The following is an 18,446-nucleotide window of genomic DNA, read 5'->3' on the forward strand; positions in this document are numbered from 1 at the left end:
CGCTCTCTCTCTCTCTCTCTCTCTCTCTCTCTTCTCTCTCTCTCTCTGCGTGTTAGATGTTTTTTGATCTCCATACCAGTTCGTGGCGGTGTTTGTAGGGTTTGCTATATCACGCTATGTTAGACGAAGAAGAAGAAACAGGAATAGGAGGAGGAGGAACCGCACAGTGGAGCGCAGGAGGATGTGGATGAGTTGTCTCTGCCCTCAGTCACCACTGGTATCCACGAACAGGCGTGTGTGACATTGCTGGTAAGACGGACATTCTTTACTGACCCACTTCTTGTTTAAGCGACGCTATGAGAACACCGTGGTACGTTCTAACAAACTACTGCTGTTTGAATGTATGCGCCGCGGGTTAAACCTTTGAAAAATCTGGAAAGATATGCTTCGACCGCGGTGGCAACAGTTGACAGTTATTATTTAGATAAACTCAATTTATGACATTTATCGGACATCTGGACAGTAACGGAGTAGTGTAGTTCTGCTGCTTGATATAGTTGAGACATTATGTAAATGATATCGTGCCTTTGACATAATGACGTGGTACTTCCTGCAAGTTTTGTGTGCACACACCTAAGAACATCTTGCTGGCTATAAGGTATTTAGAGTGAAGACTGTTTACTATTATACATCGATAATGTCAAATATTTTATCCCCTTGGTTGTGCAGGAAGAGGTTTGCTGTAGTACAATAATTTCCATTTTCCTTTTATCACCTTGAAGACAGTACAGGGGACGGAGCATACTTGTTCTCCCAGATATTGTCCTGTTAATTCTCCACAAGACTCGATCCTGTGCTGTGGAGGAAGGATGCATTTTGCACAGGGTTGACCTCTATTGACCACACTGAGGGTGTGTGTGTGTGTGTGGGGTGTCCACATCAAGAGCAGTGAGCAGAGAGCGTGGGTGGCCTTAAGGGGTTGTCTCAGGTGTTGGCACACAGATGGTCGACATGTTTGTTCCACTTTGCCAATTGGCCCTTTGAGTCAGCAGGTTCATCAGAGGGTCAAGGGGAAATAATCAATATGTTAGCCATAATTCTGAGACTAAAGGGGGGTGACAGAGGCCTGTCAGGTGATCATGTTTCCGGACCCCGTCAGCCTTGGCCTATAACAGCATAGCTAAGATGTGACCTAACGATTAGACGACCCCCTAAGTATGATAATTTGTCTGTCTATGATAGTAACTGGAACTACAGAATTAGTAACAATAAGCTTTTTCAAAGAGGTAGGTTTTGAGTCTGATCTTAAAAGTAGCGATGGAGTCAGCCTCCCATACCTGGACAGGGAGCTGGTTCCATAGCAGGGGGGCCTGGTAGCTAAATGCTCGGCCCCCCATTCTACTCCTGGAAACTCTGGGAACCACAAGTAGACCAGCATTCTGAGAGCGGAGCGGTTTATTGGGCTGATAAGGTATCACTAGCTCCTCCAGGTAGGATGGAGCTAGGACTCTGAGGACCTTGTAGGTCAAAAGAAGGGTTTTAAAAATTATTCTAAATTTATCGGGCAGCCAATGAAGCGACACCATTACAGGAGTTATGTGATCTCTTTTGTCTATACCTGTCAGAACTCTGGCTGCAGCATTTTGGATCAACTGGAGGCTTCTAAAAGAGTTGTTTGGACACCCTGATAATAAAGAATTACAATAGTCCAGCCTGGAAGTAACAAAAGCCTGAATTAACTTTTCAGCATCATGCCGCGTCAGTAGCTTCCTGATCTTTGTGATGTTCCTCAGGTGAAAAAAGGCACTTCTAGAGACTAATTTAATGTGTGAGTTGAAGGAGAGATTTTGATCAAAAGTTACTCCTAGATTCCTCACAGAGAGACTAGATGTTAATGAGATACCATCTAGAGTGATCATATGATCTAATCTATCCCTGAGAGGTTCAGGACCAAACACCATGACCTCAGTTTTTCCTGGGTTAAGGAGGAGGAAATTTGAAGACATCCTGGACTTTATGTCTTTAAGACAGGTCTGGAGCTTCACTAACTTCTCTGTCTCCTCTGGTTTCATGGATAAATAAAGCTGAGTGTCATCAGCATAACAATGAAAATGAAAATTGTAATTTTAGAGAAGAATCAACAACTGAGCCTTTTCACTGGTTAATAAATATTCACACAGTGGCTTGTTTGAACAGGTTGTGCTGTACCAGGGAACAGCAGCAGGTATGATTAGACCTCATAGATCACTTATATCAAGGTTTCGTGGTACAAGTGCTTTTATTTGCGAATGTGGTCCATCACATGCTGAACATCTTGAATTCCTTCCTGATTTGTAGATTAATCTTTTTCCAGCCAAAGTTACACTCCAAGCTTGTTTTGAAGCAGCTCAGCTCAGTTTGACCAGGTTTGCAGTCTGTGTTTGTTTTCCTTGACTGATACTTCCCTTGGGGGGTCAGAGGGAGGCTGCTGAGCATGGTCCAGTTGCAAACAGGCAAAGGCAGGGTACGCCCTTGCACTAGTCGTCAGCTCGTTGCATCATTTAGGGGTTTGGTATTTTGCTCAGGGATCAATTGGCAGTGCTGTGAAGGTGTCCTGGAACATCACAGCAGATTTGTCTGCAACCTTGAACCAAGAACGCTCTACTTCTCAGCCCAGTCTCATATAGACAGAGCTATCTCCACCTCTGTCTCATAGACAGAATTTGTTTCTCCATGATGGAAAAGTGTTTTCAGATTTGAAAGTAGAGCATGTGTTTGAACTGCTGCGATATTGTGCTACCATAGTTGAATGCCCAGAACAAAGTCAAAACTCAAGAATTTTCATCATATTGACATGTTACCTAAGTTCTAAATTGGATTTGTATTTAAATTTATAATCATTCTGTTAAAATATACAATCTATGACAAATATATCTGGGAAGTTGTTAATTTTTTTGATGATAGCACATAGCTCAGCAGTGACTGCCATGCTATAGCTGAAAATGAATAATTAATAATAATAATTAACTGATCACAATTAGTGGTGCTAACTTCTGTCATCTATGTGTCCATTGCAGAAACAACAAATAATGCCACAACCTAGAATGATGCTGGTTATCACAGGAGATGACTTTGGCTATTGTCCGCAGAGGAACCAGGGCATCGTGGAGTGCTTTCAGGCTCGGGGGATCACCACCGTTTCACTGCTGGTTAATGCGTCCGCTACCAAAGAAGCAGCAGATCTGGCTAAAAGGTAGTGTGACCTGCCTGACCCTACCAACTTTTCAGTTGATGGACTTTTCTGTCTATCTATTGACCATCAAACACTGTTTATTGTGACACAGTGCATAGAGAAGTTGGGGCCTGCTCATTATTTTTGTAATCTGTACTTTGCGATGGACGAGTGTGGGCAAATGAATAAGGATAGGTCATGATTTTCAAGTATGTCTGTCAGCTCAGTCTGGTGGGGACTGGACTGAGAAGCAGAGGGTTCCTGGTTAAAACCCCAGCATGAACAATACTTGGGAGGTGGCCGTGAACTGGAATTTAAGTGCAAAAGAAAGGAAAATAAATGGAAATTAGGAAGGGTGTGGTGGAGACTGGGTGAGCACATGAGCCTGTTTGGCACCTCATGCATTCACAGGAAACAAAGGTGCCCTGAGGTTCAAAGGAGACCTGCGTCAAACAACTGAGGAGGGGGACATTCTCAGCCATTCAACTTCTGGTGCCAGCCAGATGAATGCTAACACATGCTGTGCAGGCACTGAGCACATGCTGTGCAGGCACTGAGCACATGCTGTGCAGGCACTGAGCACATGCTGTGCATGCAGTGTACACATGCTGTGCAGACTTCCTGTGTCTGCGCCCTGGAGGCGGGCCTTCGGCTATATAAGATCAGAACTGTGTACGTATAGGCAGAGATCTCTCTGCATGCTTCCATGCATGTATCCTGACCGACTGACTGAATAAACCATCTCCTACGCAGTAACTTAGACGCATCGTTTACTTCTCAAATTGGCTAAATTCTGTGACAGCCGGATGCCTCCGGAGCCCTGCCAAGGTATTATTGAGCAAGGTACCAAACCCCCAAATGCTCATTTTTGTCCCTGGCAACTCCCTCAGGCATACCTTGCCTTCACCCGCATTCAGCTGGAATAGGCCCTGAAAGAGATGTAGCAGTCAAGAAAAAGAACTTCTCCTGTGTAAGTACCTGCTCTGCCTCTCTGTTTATTGTTTCCCCCGCCACCTCTGTTGGTGACAGTGGAGGCTTGACTGTAAATTCACCAGCATTTTTAATCATCTTCCTATAACATCACTTCCTCTCTACACTGGGATGCCTGCCCGACACCACAGATATCCAGCATTTCAGTGCCTCCTTCCCAGCTTCCAGGAGAGGGATGTCTCTGCTATCTTTTTTTCTTTCACACCAACCACAGCACACTATTTGCCTCAACTGCTCATAGACAGAAATGGCATTTTTTCTTCAGCACGGGTGCTCTATTGTCTTCTGTAGCCACCAGTACAGGGCTGTCAGAAACAATGTGGTCAAAGGGTTTTATTTCTAGACCTTTTTATGGCACTTTTGCCTACACTCAAAACTTGACTACACTCAAACTTGTTTGAATTAGAATCCTGATTTTAACCTTTTACACTATGCATTATTTATTAATGAACATTTCTACACTGAAGATGCATTCCGTTTCTTCAGTGACACTTGGGCAGAATACAGAGGTCTGGGATCAAACCATCAATCAGATATCTTTCTGTTGCCAGGCACAACATCCCGATTGGCCTCCACGCCAACCTCTCAGAAGGAATTCCAGTGTGTCCAAGCCATCAACAGGCCTCCACACTGACAAACCAATGTGGCTTCTTCCATGGAAAGATGGGCTTCCGTCAGGCACTAGAGAGGGGTCAGCTGAGCATGAACCAGGTACACTTGTCTAGATGGCCTCCATGACTTGATTTATGTTGTTATTATTAACAAATAATATTTAGGTTGCTAATTCTCATTTCTATAATTTCCTTTTCATAGGCCCTGGCATGTATTTCTGTGTATTTTTTTTTAAACAATAATCTTTAAAAATGAACAAAATTGAACTGAATGAGAATCAGCTACATTATCTTCTATTTCCAAGTGGATGACCCAAATTAAAATAAGGCACTGAAATGATCAGCATTATTTACTGTAAATTATGTGAATAAATTTTTACTAGTCATGTGACCTGTCAGTCAAAATTGTCATTGGAGCGTTACTTCAAGAAGCCACAGATTTCCACAGGTTTTTTAATTCACCAACAGTGATTTAATCACTTCTTACCTTTCAAACAGCTTTGAATTACAGGTGTGAGGTCACCCTTTCGCACCCGGCGCACTGGTGGCCGACAGTGATTACTGTTTGATAGCACTATGGTGGATTGCTTGTGTCCTTCTAGCCACATCCAGAACTCCAGAAGGATTACTGGAGCTCTATTCCATGATTGTACTTGCAGCATATTACATATTTCAGGTGGAGGTGGAGCTGAGAGCCCAGATCAAGCTTTTCCAGGACCTCACAGGCCACCTGCCGCACCACATGGATGGACACCAGCATGTCCATGTACTGCCAGGTACTATTCAGCATTATAGAGCAACCTAGATTACATCACTAAACTCCTACATGTCACTAGTTAGCGAATAATAGCTCAAAAATTCCTTAATACCATAAATAGCAATGGTTCCTTCCTGATTTCTATTATTTAAGTGCACACGATATAAACTATAGTTTATTGTCTATTGTTTTCTTGCTGTTGAGCTGTAGAATACATGTTTACCCCATTATAACTGACACAGATGGGGAATTATTTATATGAAGTCTGAAAGAAGATGAACCAGCAGCATAAAAGCTGTTATTGTGCTTCAAATCAAATCAAATCAAATCAATCTTTATTTATATAGCGTCTTTTACAATCAAAATTGTTTCAAGGCGCTTTCCAGAATCCCAGGGCCTGACCCCAGACAAGCAACAGTGGCAAGGAAAAACTCCCCTTTAACAGGAAGAAACCTTGAGCAGGACCAGGCTCATGTAGGGGGACCCTCCTGCTGATGGCCGGCTGGGTAAAGAGAGAGGAGAAGGGGGAGGACAGGTAGAGGATAGGATAGGTAGGAGAGGAGAGGAGAGGGGTAGAGGAGAGGAGAAGTAGAGTGAAGGGGAGGTAGAGGAGAGGAGAAGGAGGAGGAGGGGAAAGAGGAGAGGAAAGAAGAGGAGAGGGAGAGGAAAAGGAGAAGGAGAAGGAGAGGGAGAGGAGAGGAGAGGAGAGGAAGAGGAAGAGGGAGAGGAGAGGCACAGAGCACAGAAACACATACAAAAAATATGATGCACAATCACTTCAGCGGGCGGGGGGGGGGGGGGGAGCAGAAAAACTACACAAGAATCAGCATAACTAGTCTGCTTGATGAGGAGAGGAAAGGAGAGGAGAGGAGAGGAGAGGAAGCTGTTTCCTTCTCCTGTGACTGTCCTGTCAGAGGCTGATGGGCAGATAGTTTGTTATTCTGGTCACAAATCAAATCAATCAAATCAAATCAATCTTTATTTATTTAGCATCTTATACAATCAAAATTGTTTCAAGGCACTTTCCAGAATCCCAGGGCCTAACCCCAGACAAGCAACAGTGGCAAGGAAAAACTCCCCTTTAACAGGAAGGAACCCTGAGCAGGACCAGGGTAGTGTAGGGGGACCCTCCTACTGATGGCCAGCTGGGTAAAGGGAGAGGAGAGGAGAGGAGAGGAGAGGAGAGGAGGAGAGGAGAGGAGAGGAGAGGAAGGGAGGGAGAGGAGGGGAAGGGGAGGGGAGGGGAGGGGAGGGGAGGGGGGGAGAGGAGAGGAGAGGAGGGGAGGGGAGAGGAGGAGGAGAGGAGAGGAGGAGGAGAGGAGAGGGAGAGGAGAGGAGAGGAGAGGAGAGAGGAGGAGGAGAGGAGAGGAGAGGAGAGGGAGAGGAGAGGAGAGGAGAGGAGAGGAGACAGGCACAGAGCACAGAGCACAGAGCACAGAGCACAGAGCACAGAGCACAGAGCACAGAAACACGCTATACAACGGGTCAGCGGGGCCGGAGGTCATCACGCAGCTCCGAAGGCGGCGATACCTGTAAATGAATAGAGAGGGTGGGAGGGGGGGGGGAGGGAGGGAGGGAGGGGGGGGGTCTGCTTGATGAGGAGGAGGAAAGGAGAGGAAACCATGACCCAGTGGGGTGACAGAGGCCTGTCAGGTGATCATGTTTCCGGACCCCGTCAGCCTTGGCCTATAACAGCATAACTAAGATGTGACCTAATGATTAGACGACCCCCTAAGCATGATAATTTGTCTGTCTATGATAGTAACTGGAACTACTGAATTAGTAACAATAAGCTTTTTCAAAGAGGTAGGTTTTGAGTCTGATCTTAAAAGTAGCGATGGAGTCAGCCTCCCGTACCTGGACAGGGAGCTGGTTCCATAGCAGGGGGGCCTGGTAGCTAAATGCTCGGCCCCCCATTCTACTCCTGGAAACTCTGGGAACCACAAGTAGACCAGCATTCTGAGAGCGGAGCGGTTTATTGGGCTGATAAGGTATCACTAGCTCCTCCAGGTAGGATGGAGCTAGGCCTCTGAAGACCTTGTAGGTCAAAAGAAGGGTTTTAAAAATTATTCTAAATTTAACGGGCAGCCAATGAAGCGACGCCAGTACAGGAGTAATGTGATCTCTTTTGTCAATACCTGTCAGAACTCTGGCTGCAGCATTTTGGATCAACTGGAGGCTTCTTAAAGAGTTGTTTGGACACCCTGATAATAAAGAGTTACAGTAGTCCAGCCTGGAAGTAACAAATGCATGGACTAACTTTTCAGCATCATGCCGCGTCAGCAGTTTCCTGATCTTTGTGATGTTCCTCAAGTGAAAAAAGGCACTTCTAGAGACTAATTTAATGTGTGAGTTGAAGGAGAGATTTTGATCAAAAGTTACTCCTAGATTCCTCACAGAGAGACTAGATGTTAATGAGATAAGTATGATAATTTGTCTGTCTATGATAGTAACTGGAACTACAGAATTAGTAACAATAAGCTTTTTCAAAGAGGTAGGTTTTAAGTTTGATCTTAAAAGTAGAGATGGAGTCAGCCTCCCGTACCTGGACAGGGAGCTGGTTCCATAGCACGGGGGCCTGATAGCTAAATGCTCGGCCCCCCATTCTAGTCCTAGAGACTCTGGGAACCACAAGTAGACCAGCACTCTGAGAGTGGAGCGGTCTATTGGGCTGGTAAGGTGTCACTAGCTCCTCCAGGTAGGATGGAAGAGGACCTTGTAGGTCAAAAGAAGGGTTTTAAAAATTATTCTAAATTTAACGGGCAGCCAATGAAGAGACACCAGTACAGGAGTAATGTGATCTCTTTCCTGTTTCAGAGGTCCGTGAGGTCTTTGCTAAGGTTCTTTCAGACTTCAAGATTCCGTACACACGTGTTCCGGTGGAGGCAAGTTTACAAAGTTGCTCCTGGCTGATGCCCCACCTCCGAAACTTCTATACACAGGTGGAGAAGGATGCCCTGGACTCCATTCCTGTCTTTACACGATATGGAATCAGGTCTCTTTCTGTGTTGTTTTTTTTTTTTTTTTTTTTTTTTTTGTGTCTAATTTTATTTTTGTTTTACAAAAGACATCCACAAAAATCTGTCTTCTGTGGGAAGGTTAGTGCAGCTTCTAGGTGCCATTACCCCCCTTGGACTGAAATAACTTGTTATGTTATTTATAGAATCCACCAGTCTGTGACACCAGTTTTACCCCGTCTCAACACAGAACTCTATCAGCTGTTCCTTTCTGGGGTTTCTTCAGCCTGTTTTAAGTCACCCTGTACCATCTTAAGACTCCTTCCTAGGAACTTTTAAGCAAAGTTATGAAGGATACAAGGGAAGAAGCAGACTTGGAACGTATTACCCAACAAATCAGTGTTGTTCCCTCTCTTTTTATGCAAAAACGATGAGTCTGATAAGTGCAGTACTATGCAGGAATCCAAAAGGAGAGCAGAGATTTTTTAGTTTACTTTACTTCATTTTATGATCATTTCACTCCCTCTTTGTCAAGACCGACCCCGATCTATGCTTTCTCTGGCGAACGGTAGACTGATTTCAGACATTTTAAGTGGGGGAAATGCCCTAATTGACTAGATGCTACATTTTTCAAACAGTACATTTTCTTTGGGTTTGATTGTTTTGTAATATTAGGTGATTCTCTCAGTGTCCGAAACACTTACCGGTACATGCTTCATTAGCCATCCTGGAAGAGACATAATAAACTCAAGGTTCTCCTGAACATTTGTAAATGATAGTGCAGATTCAAGCCAGAATGGCTGTGTGTGAATACAGACAGAAATAACTCCAGCTTTTGCTTGTTTCTAGATGGCCAGATGTGTACCTGGGACTCACTACGATGGGCCAGAATATGTCACCCACCAACCTGCAGAGAGCTCTCAACCATGCTGTGGCTGCATGGCTACCAGGCTCTAATTCCAGTGCTCCTGATCATGATGAGGCTTTGATCACAGCAGAGCTCATGGTTCACCCTGGATATCCCAGTCACCCCCAGGAAGGCGGTTGTGGAGAGGGACCAGATGAATTTTCACAGTCAGATGACAGACAGCATGAGCTGAATGTTCTCACACATCCTTCAGTGATGGCCCTTTATCGGCACCAAAAAGTCCAGGTCTGTTCCTTCAAAGACCTGCAAATACTTGAATCTGAATATGGCAAATAATAATACACTACAAATGAACAAGAATCAAATATTATTCCTCAGGTAACATTACATTACACACTGCCTGGCCCCAGAAAAGTCTCCACATGGGTTTAAGTAAGCAAATGTGTATGAGCTCCCTATTAGATGATTATTGCCAGCAAGTTATTCTACCCCAACTGATGCAAGAAGGAGCTTCTCATTTCTTAAACAACCATGTCAAAGACACATCCTGTCATCTTCGAAAAGAGGTTTTTTTTTGAGAAAGGTGGAATGATTGGCCTGCATCAAGTAGAGAAAACATCTAAGGAGATGGCCGAAACCACTTAAATTAGGTTTAGAACTATTCATTGCATGACCAAGTTTTCCAGAGAGCAGGATTTAGGATTGTCACCCAGTTATGTTTGAAGCTGGTAAAAGGAAGAAGCCAAGCACCTCTGTTAAATTTGGAAAATGTTCTGTTTTTACTCAGAATTGCTTGTATGAACTTTTAAGTGTCCCTAAAAGTGCCAAAAGCACTGGTTTGATGTGTTTTAGTGTTCTTTCTCTGAAGATCGAGTTGGGTAGAATTGTCATTGGAGCGTTACTTCAAGAAGCCACAGATTTCCACAGGTTTTTTAATTCACCAACAGTGATTTAATCACTTCTTACCTTTCAAACAGCTTTGAATTACAGGTGTGAGGTCACCCTTTTGCACCCGGCGCACTGTTGGTAGAAAAGCTAACGACTCATAAGGTTCCAAACCCTTGGGACACGTTTTTATACTATAGGATCACTTAGGGAGAAGTTGAACAGACTGCTGCTGACAGAGCTATTGCTCTTTATGTTACTCCATCTTACGTCCACATAAATGTTCAGATGAATTTCCGACTGACAGTTTTTAGCTTCATGTTTTCTGACTGAATTACCGGACGATTGTTCCTGCAACCTGTGCAATTACAGTTGTGCTTCATTTTAATTAAGGACTCTTTTTGCTGCCAGCACCAACATCAACACACTACAATTATAGCAGCTCATTAATTGATTACATTTTTACCTAATGAAGCCATAGTGTATATACATTTTCTGTGTACGTTGTACTGGGTATATGTATTCAAATTGCAGATGCTAAATTAATACATTTAATTATGTTTTCATCTTATGCCTAAAGGCACTATGAGAAGGTTTACCCTGCACTGGAATAACTGCTGTGAATCTTTGAATTGCCGGTGTTGAACACAGTAAACTGCGAGTGTGCTAAATACAACTAGCCATCAGCAGGACCACCCTCAGGGTTTTTATAAAGCTCCAAGAGACAAACTTGTCTGTAAGACATATAAATAAAGTTGAAGACTTTTTTTGGTCCATGTTTGTGAGCCTCTCTTTCTTCGTTTAGGTCAATCTTTGACGACATGAACGGGGAAAAAGGAAGTGATTTTTATGACATTTTAAAAATGGCCAAAGAGTAGGGAGATAGAAACCCAGCTAATGGAGTAATGGCCTCTAGTGGAGCCAGAAGATCTCCTTCAGAGTCCTCAGGCAAATTCTCACCAGATTGTTCCTGCAGGTTAACCTCATGGCAACGATGGTCAATGATTGTAGAAAAGACTGTCAGCCATCAGACGTGTTTTTGTTTTGAAGAATTATTTTCATTAGATGGGGCAAACAACATGAGTTGGGCCAACGTGCTATATTTATGTCCTTTTGGCTCCGGTTTTCAACTGTTCATCTGGAGAAATGGTTTAAGCACGAAGATAAACACATTCATGTGACTAACAGACATACAGTGAAGCCAAACGGCCAGCAATGTTTATTATGAAACAACATCGGGAGCAGATCAAACAGTTGTTACACGGTGTTTTTTGGCCATAAAGTCCCTTTTCCATGTCCTGACATCCCTGCACAGCTGGCACTCTGCAGCTTCTGCTCTGTCACACCTTCTAGGAGCTGAGCCTCCATCTGGAGTGTATCCTCCCCACTCCCTGTGAGTTTAGTGCCCGTTCAGTCGAGCAGCTCAAAGTAAATCTTATATGGCATGTCTCAGTGAGTGGAGGAGGCGTTAAACTGGAGTGCCTGATCATTAAAGACATGCAAGAAAAAGCCCAATTACACAAAAAAGTCCTTCACACACAAGCAGTTTTCTCAGGGCTGAACCAAAATGATAGAATTTGGACATTAGCTCATGATGAGTGAAACTAAGAATCCTTTAATGCAGTGGAGCACCAGTGGAAGGAGCCATTTGTCTTTTATTTTTCTAAAACCTGAATTTTGAATGCAACACCAGAAGTGTTTGCACTGATTTCACACTACAATTGTCCAAATTATAGTCAACAGAAACAACAGTGCAAGTCGTTTATATTCTGTAATTTCGGAAAAGAAGTACAGAAGTAGGTGAGTAAGGAAAGTAGATCAGTCAGCACACACCTACAGGTCCTATCTACAACTTCTTTCAGTCACTTTTATTTGATAAAAAGATCACTGGTGATAATGAAGGATAGGATGAAAAATCAAACCATTTCCTGCTCTGCAAAAATTAAATACTTCAGAAAAACAATTCTAGGGAACAGGGCTATTTAACACGAGTGACTGATACAGAAGAAAGTTAACGTTACTGAATATTTGCATCTAACTTGTCGTGTGGACAGTTCCAGAGCTTTTTGTTTTCAGCATTAAGGAAGGACAAGAAGGAGACTCATGGCTGAGGAGGAAGAGGAGAAGGGAGAGAAAGCTGTCTGGTTCTCAGAGAGTCCTGGATGCAAAAGGATGCTGCCCTCCAACTGCCATGTGCAGGGAGGACAAGTGAGGGTGGGAAGAAAGGGGTGGAAGGGGTGAGCAAGAAGACCGAGTGAGGGGAGGGACAGTAGAGGTGACAGAAACATGACATTTGATTGAGCGAGTGAGATGGGGCTTATAGGTGATCTCATCGGGTGCTCAGTCCATTGGCCGCTTTTCGCCATGTTTCTTTGTAAACTCTTCAGCATTCTTCAAGAATTTTTTACGGTCTTTTGAGTATTCTTCTGCTAAATCTGCCCTCAGGGGATGTTCTGGCTGGGGGTCATTCACCAGTGCAATGAGGGACTGAATTACTGCAAAACAACAAACACACGACGTTGGAATATTATTCTCAGTGGTTACGTTTAGAGCAAAACGATGACAAGCGTGGGGATAGATGAGCTGGCCGAGTATAGTTTTAGACAAGCTCAAGTCTCTACAGGTATATTAGTTTCTATACACCAGTTGTACTCAGATGAATGTCGTTTATACTGGCAATTCTTTTAATGGAAATACAACTAAGGCGACAGTGCAGCATGTCCCCGCCGAGTAAATAACAACCTTCAGCTGTGAGGAGCTGGGCTCTAAATGCCTCAGGCTTGGGGCCTTAATGAGCACATTTAATCTTTGACAGGAACGGAACCGACACTCGGACTGTGACATTTCCATCTGCTCGGTATGAAAAGGTTCAGGTGCAGCACGGACGCACCGACGTACCCACCTTGGTCAGTTTTGGTGGCAGGCTTCCAGTTCTCTGCACTGATCACGGGCAAACATACCTGGCCCTTCTCATCAATGTTGGGGTGATAAATCTTTGTCTTGAAGGTGATCTTGGGGGGCTTAAATGGGTATTCAGTGGGGAAAATTATTTCAATTCTGAAAGCACCTTTGTCATAAGGAGGGTTGTCCTGGAAGAGAGCAGAGGATGTTTGTTAAACAAACTTTGGTAGCTACAGTATATATGTAATCGTGCCTTAAAGCACTTACAGGGACGATGAGTCCTTGCCATGACAATAGGTTTGATTCCTCAACTTGAATGTTTCTGAAGTTTTTCATTCCAGACTTACGGATCTCCTCAAGTTCCTGCAAATACACAACATATATTAAAGATTTCCCAGCTATAAGACATAAGGTCAGGTCCTAGTCTGGAAATGAACAGAAGCAAAGCTTCATCAATGTTTAGAAACTATGTATTTTGCTAAAATAATCAGTCTGCCCAGATGTTTTGTTAGTGTTACCCTGATGTTACTAGATATATAATAAATATGATTTTTAAATTTTATTTTGGTGGTTTGTGGAGTGCATGTGAGGAAAACAGGATCAAGTGGAACACATCAATGGTAAAAAATGTAATTTGTTGCATCTATGAGTTTGTATCCATGGTCACCAAACATGGGCAATTGTGTGACCATGTGCATCAAGAATCCCCATCAAGATGCTCCTGTTAGTTTGGAAAAATTAGTTATTTCAAGAATCTCCTGCAACCTCCAGAACAATATGTGATAACTGTTAGAACAATATCTGATTACTTTGTCCATCCAATTTCTCTTAATTGTCATTGCTGGATCAAACGAAGTGCAGCTGCCTTTGACTTGAACATTGTGACTACCATTGATGTGGACAGCTGGAGACATATAGCCTCGCACTTTACATTGACACAGACCAACGACTGTCTGTGTCAATGTAAAGGATATGGAGTAGATGACAGGATCAGCTCTCAACACCGATCTGATCCCAATGCTTGGATTTGTGTGTCTGCCGTAATAAACTCCTTTCTATAGGCACATATATGCATGTATGTATGCATGCATGTATGTCCAAAAAAGAGAACTGTGAGGTCAGAAAAGGAAGTCAGAGAAACAGGAAATCCTAAAATCCGTTTCTGGAAACAAGCCCAGAAGTTATTACTGACATCTTTCTGCCACCTGGATAAATATTTGTCATTCTCTTTCACATGTTTTTTGTTTTTTTTTACATTTTTGATTACGTTAATGGTAATGTACGTCACAACTGAGCTTTGACACAATACACATTTGTACATAACAGTCTTTCTTTGTGATGTTTCGGGTGTATACGCAGCAGAGATGTTGTGTGCAAATGTTCGCTAGCACAAGTGTTGCCTAATGCTAGCCAGCTAGCTGCAAACAGTGGCTCCATTCTCTCATGTCCTCAGACATGCCTCCAGTCAGGAAATCCCTTCTATAGATTGTAGCATCAGAATAGGTGGCAGGAATCACTTGTGGAGTCATTTCAGCTGACAAAGACATAACTGATGGCTTGGAAAGGTTGCATCAGAAATTTCCAATCTGTGAATTATCCCTGTATTGGAAGCCAATACCGCCTCATCCCTACAGGGCACCCATGAATGAAACACTAGGACAAGTACACTTCACCTTAGATGCACATCCTGTTTATACACACACACACACACACACACACACACCCACACACACTATACGGGTTGGAATTCCTTCTTTTCCCGATATGTCCTCTTCAACACTAGGTGGCGATATGTGTCTTTTCTGTGGGTTAATACAGCCCCCTTTCCAAAAGACATATTACGTTACGTGATAAAGAGTCTGGAATCTGGCATCAGAGCAGCATTTTGAACAAGAAAAATATGGATGATTGTACAGATTTCTTCATCTCATACACAATGTACATGTTACTAGTGCAGATAAAATGCATGCTCAAGGCAGACAGGAAGGCCTTACGTTAATGCCAGCTTTCTTGAATGTTTTTGTTCCGGGCTATTATGCCAGCGTGGGGGTTGCTGATCACACGCACATACATTGTCTAGTTTAACTCTGATTAAGGTGTACACATGCCAGAGCAAATCGAGGCCTGTGTGTTTCAGTTAGACAGATAGCGCATCAATACAAGTCAGACTAACATGCAGTTATGGTCAGGGTGAGGCCATAAATCTTTTTTCAAATGTCGCGTGAACATCCTGAAAGACAGTTAATTAACTTTTATGCTCGAATCAAAAAGCCAACAACAACCCAAGAGCAGCCTGAGGATGGCGCTAGAATTTTCAACTGCTGAGTTACTTTTATTGTTTTGGATCCTTGACATTAATCCAGGACAAGCTAATTCCCTGTGTGTGTGTGTGTGTGTGTGTGTGTGTGTGTGTGTGTGTGTGTATGTGAGAGAGATCATACTTGGCCAGTAGGGATGATTGTGGCTATCTATTTAAAGTCTTCATGGAATTACAACTCATTGTTTCCCCTTATTAACTAGTACAAATAGTACTACAATCATTTGCATTCCATAATCTCATCCAAAGGGAATCTGGATAAATACCTTCAAGACTCAACACTCAATGCCCATGAACTTTGACCCTTTAGGTCACCTGCATTAAAACCTGCCAGCAGCAGATGGTGGGCTCAGGAATACAGGTTGTGTTTACATATATGAGGACAACTTAAATCTCTACATGCAGACCCAAAGAACAACAGCTAGCTGTCAGGTTTAATGCTGGTTTTTCTGGGCCTGAACATCTAAAACTGGTTTGGGAAAACCTGGATGCAGTGTCCTCCAGGCGGACAGAGGATGAACAGAGCATGGGTCTACAGCCTACACCTGCACACCTGTGATGTACGGGGTGCACCTGTGGTCATGGCACGAGTGACTGACACATATGCAAAGGCACCAATAAAGCCAACAGGTTTTACATGTGCTGCCATCCAAACATTGGCTTTTCCAGGGACAGTGCTGCTTATCTCAGCAAGACAATCCAAGACACACCCTGCATGTGCTCCAACAGTAAAGAGGTGCAGGGAGTAAACTTGCCTGCTGAAGCCCAGTCCCATCTCCGGTTGAAAATGTGCAGGCCATTATGAACCCAACAACAGTGACGCAGGACTGTTGAGCATGGGAAGTCTCACACCAGGCTAGAAAGGGGAAGAATTCCACCCAAAAAGCTTCAACAGTTCCCAGTCCTCAGTTCCTAAACTCTTGCTAGGTGTTAAAATGAGGGAACACAGTTGTGGTAACACATGTGCCTATTCCAGGCCTTTTTGAATCAAATTCAAAATGAGTTAATATTTGCATTAAAGCTAAAAATAAACCAATTGGGATTTATAAGCCTGACCATTAAAAATCCCATATTTCCATCATGTTAAAATGAAAAGAGGTTACAAAGAATTTCAAAATAAATATGTTCTCTTTTTATTTACGTACAACAGGACATCTTAACTCCAGTGGCTGGGGTTTGTGAAGCCAATATTAAATTTATTTCTTGAACATTTGCCAATATGCCACCATTTAAAATTGAAAGCACACTATTAGACCATCTTGTTTAATTTCAAACCAGTATGGTTACGGGAAATGACCTTTTAGTATAGGTCATCGTATAGCCAACTGCAAATAACTTCAAATTCAAACAGACCTCATTTTAAAATTCACAATTGTTACAGTGTGTAGATTTAAAAGAAAAAAAAACCCAAACATCTGTGCAAATATCAATAAGAATTGAAACCAGACAGGCACCACCAAAAGGTTGTGTGTGTGTGTGTGTATATATATATATATATATATATATATATATATATATATATATATATATATATATATGTGTGTGTGTGTGTGTGTGTGGTGTGTGTGTGTGTGTAGGAGAGAGCTGAGCAGTGAGCATTTTAAATTTATTAAATAGCATTTTGGATTTTAAATAAGATGGTTTTTTTTAATTTTCAAAACGCAGTTTCTACATATCTATACGATTTGACAATAGCTAAAAATACCCGTTGTAGAGACAACTAAAGTTACCTATTACCCTGTAATCCAAAGATTTATGGGGAATCGGAACTGAAAATTTGTTTTATTTTCGTTTTATGGTACACAGGCGAAACTTAACGCCACTTTAAACCAATAGAAAACGACAGGTTTAGTTCCGGTTGTACAACGGGGAACTACACTTGGTCGTTAGCTAGCTGAAAAGCGGCTACGGGTTAGCAAGTTAGCTAGATGACTAGAAAACGCCTTGTGCCATTAAAACTATACTGGTTAAATCTAATGTCCCTCGGTAAAACGACCTGTTCCTACGCCACATTCGTTGTGAGTAAACACAACCGTCTTCCCCACCTTCCACTAGGAAGACAATTTCTCGACGGTGTAGCCTAATTTGCCGGTGCTTTACTGCCCAGCAGGGATATTTTGTTGGCTCGGTGACCAGTTGTGACCTCTTGCTTTGATAACGTTCACAGCCAAAATTGACTTTAAATCCGTCGTCTTTGAAAAAAAAAAGTATGTTCTCTTCGGCAAAGACCCAAGGAGTTCTGGTATAGCATTACCACTCACAGGTTACACATATAACCAACGGAAAAATAACGGGTTCGGGAGATTTACCTTGGCCAGCCTCCTGCTCGCCGACATCTTGTTATGTGTTCCCAGAATGCACCGCGGCTGGCGTGCTGAGGACCAGCCATCGGCCGCAGCACAAACGTTCATTCAGACTTTCGGAAGCTCGTTTTTTAATCAGTTAGTTTGCAGTAAATTCTCTCAATCATGCGCTTCAACTATAAACTTGATCTCTGCCGCGTTAACTACATTAATATTGGAATAGGATATTTATAGGTTAGAATGGGATCTTATAGAATGTTATATATGGATAATGTCTAGATTTGACCTCTACGTTGTTGTCTCTCAGCTTCTTTTTATTAAATGAATCTTTATTTCTATAGTGTCAGTTACAATCACATCATTAGAGTCAATCCAAAGTCCCTTAAAGTCAGCATTTAGCCTAATCTAAAAAAATATTTCAGACATAAACCAACTAAATAAAACACAAAACTAAGGCAGCGTTATCAAAGTAAATGGAACTAAAAACAAGAAAGAAACAAAATCAGATTTTAGATTTTTTTAAAAGTAAAGTTAAATGTTACAAACTAAAATACAACTAAGGTAACAAACTATTTCAATTTTCCCATTGAGAATATCATCCTAAATTAACTGAATTGTTGAAGGAAAACAGGATATCACAGTATCAATAACAGACAAAAGTGGTTATTTGATTATTATTTGAATCGTTGTGACTTTTCAAATTAAA

At 42.5% G+C, this 18,446-nt stretch overlaps 2 protein-coding genes across 4 annotated transcripts; one reads left to right on the forward strand and one right to left on the reverse strand.

Annotated features, from left to right (window-relative positions):
- Window positions 1–76: 76 nt before the first annotated feature.
- On the forward strand, window positions 77–10,993 carry ydjc (YdjC chitooligosaccharide deacetylase homolog). Of its 3 annotated transcripts, none has more exons than XM_057033004.1 (6): window positions 77–249; window positions 2,997–3,172; window positions 4,693–4,852; window positions 5,429–5,528; window positions 8,452–8,504; window positions 9,316–9,670. In XM_057033004.1, the coding sequence occupies exons 2-6, from the start codon at window positions 3,009–3,011 to the stop codon at window positions 9,421–9,423; spliced, it is 585 nt and encodes a 194-aa protein (XP_056888984.1). In that variant the 5' UTR covers window positions 77–249; window positions 2,997–3,008; the 3' UTR covers window positions 9,424–9,670. The 3 variants fall into 3 exon arrangements, with proteins under 3 accessions (XP_056888984.1, XP_056888983.1, XP_056888982.1); XM_057033003.1 differs by having other exon boundaries at window positions 82–310; window positions 8,327–8,504; window positions 9,316–10,993; XM_057033002.1 differs by having other exon boundaries at window positions 85–249; window positions 8,327–8,504; window positions 9,316–10,993.
- Window positions 10,994–11,410: 417 nt separating this feature from the next.
- On the reverse strand, window positions 11,411–17,895 carry ube2l3b (ubiquitin-conjugating enzyme E2L 3b). Its single transcript, XM_057033010.1, has 4 exons — window positions 17,747–17,895; window positions 13,388–13,483; window positions 13,122–13,308; window positions 11,411–12,714 (listed from the first exon to the last, which is right to left on the reverse strand). The coding sequence occupies exons 1-4, from the start codon at window positions 17,846–17,848 to the stop codon at window positions 12,560–12,562; spliced, it is 540 nt and encodes a 179-aa protein (XP_056888990.1). The 5' UTR covers window positions 17,849–17,895; the 3' UTR covers window positions 11,411–12,559.
- Between the last annotated feature and the right edge of the window lie 551 nt (window positions 17,896–18,446).

The sequence above is a fragment of the Takifugu flavidus genome, chromosome 5 (genome assembly GCF_003711565.1).
Source record: "Takifugu flavidus isolate HTHZ2018 chromosome 5, ASM371156v2, whole genome shotgun sequence".
In the NCBI taxonomy this organism is placed as follows: Eukaryota; Metazoa; Chordata; class Actinopteri; order Tetraodontiformes; family Tetraodontidae; genus Takifugu; species Takifugu flavidus.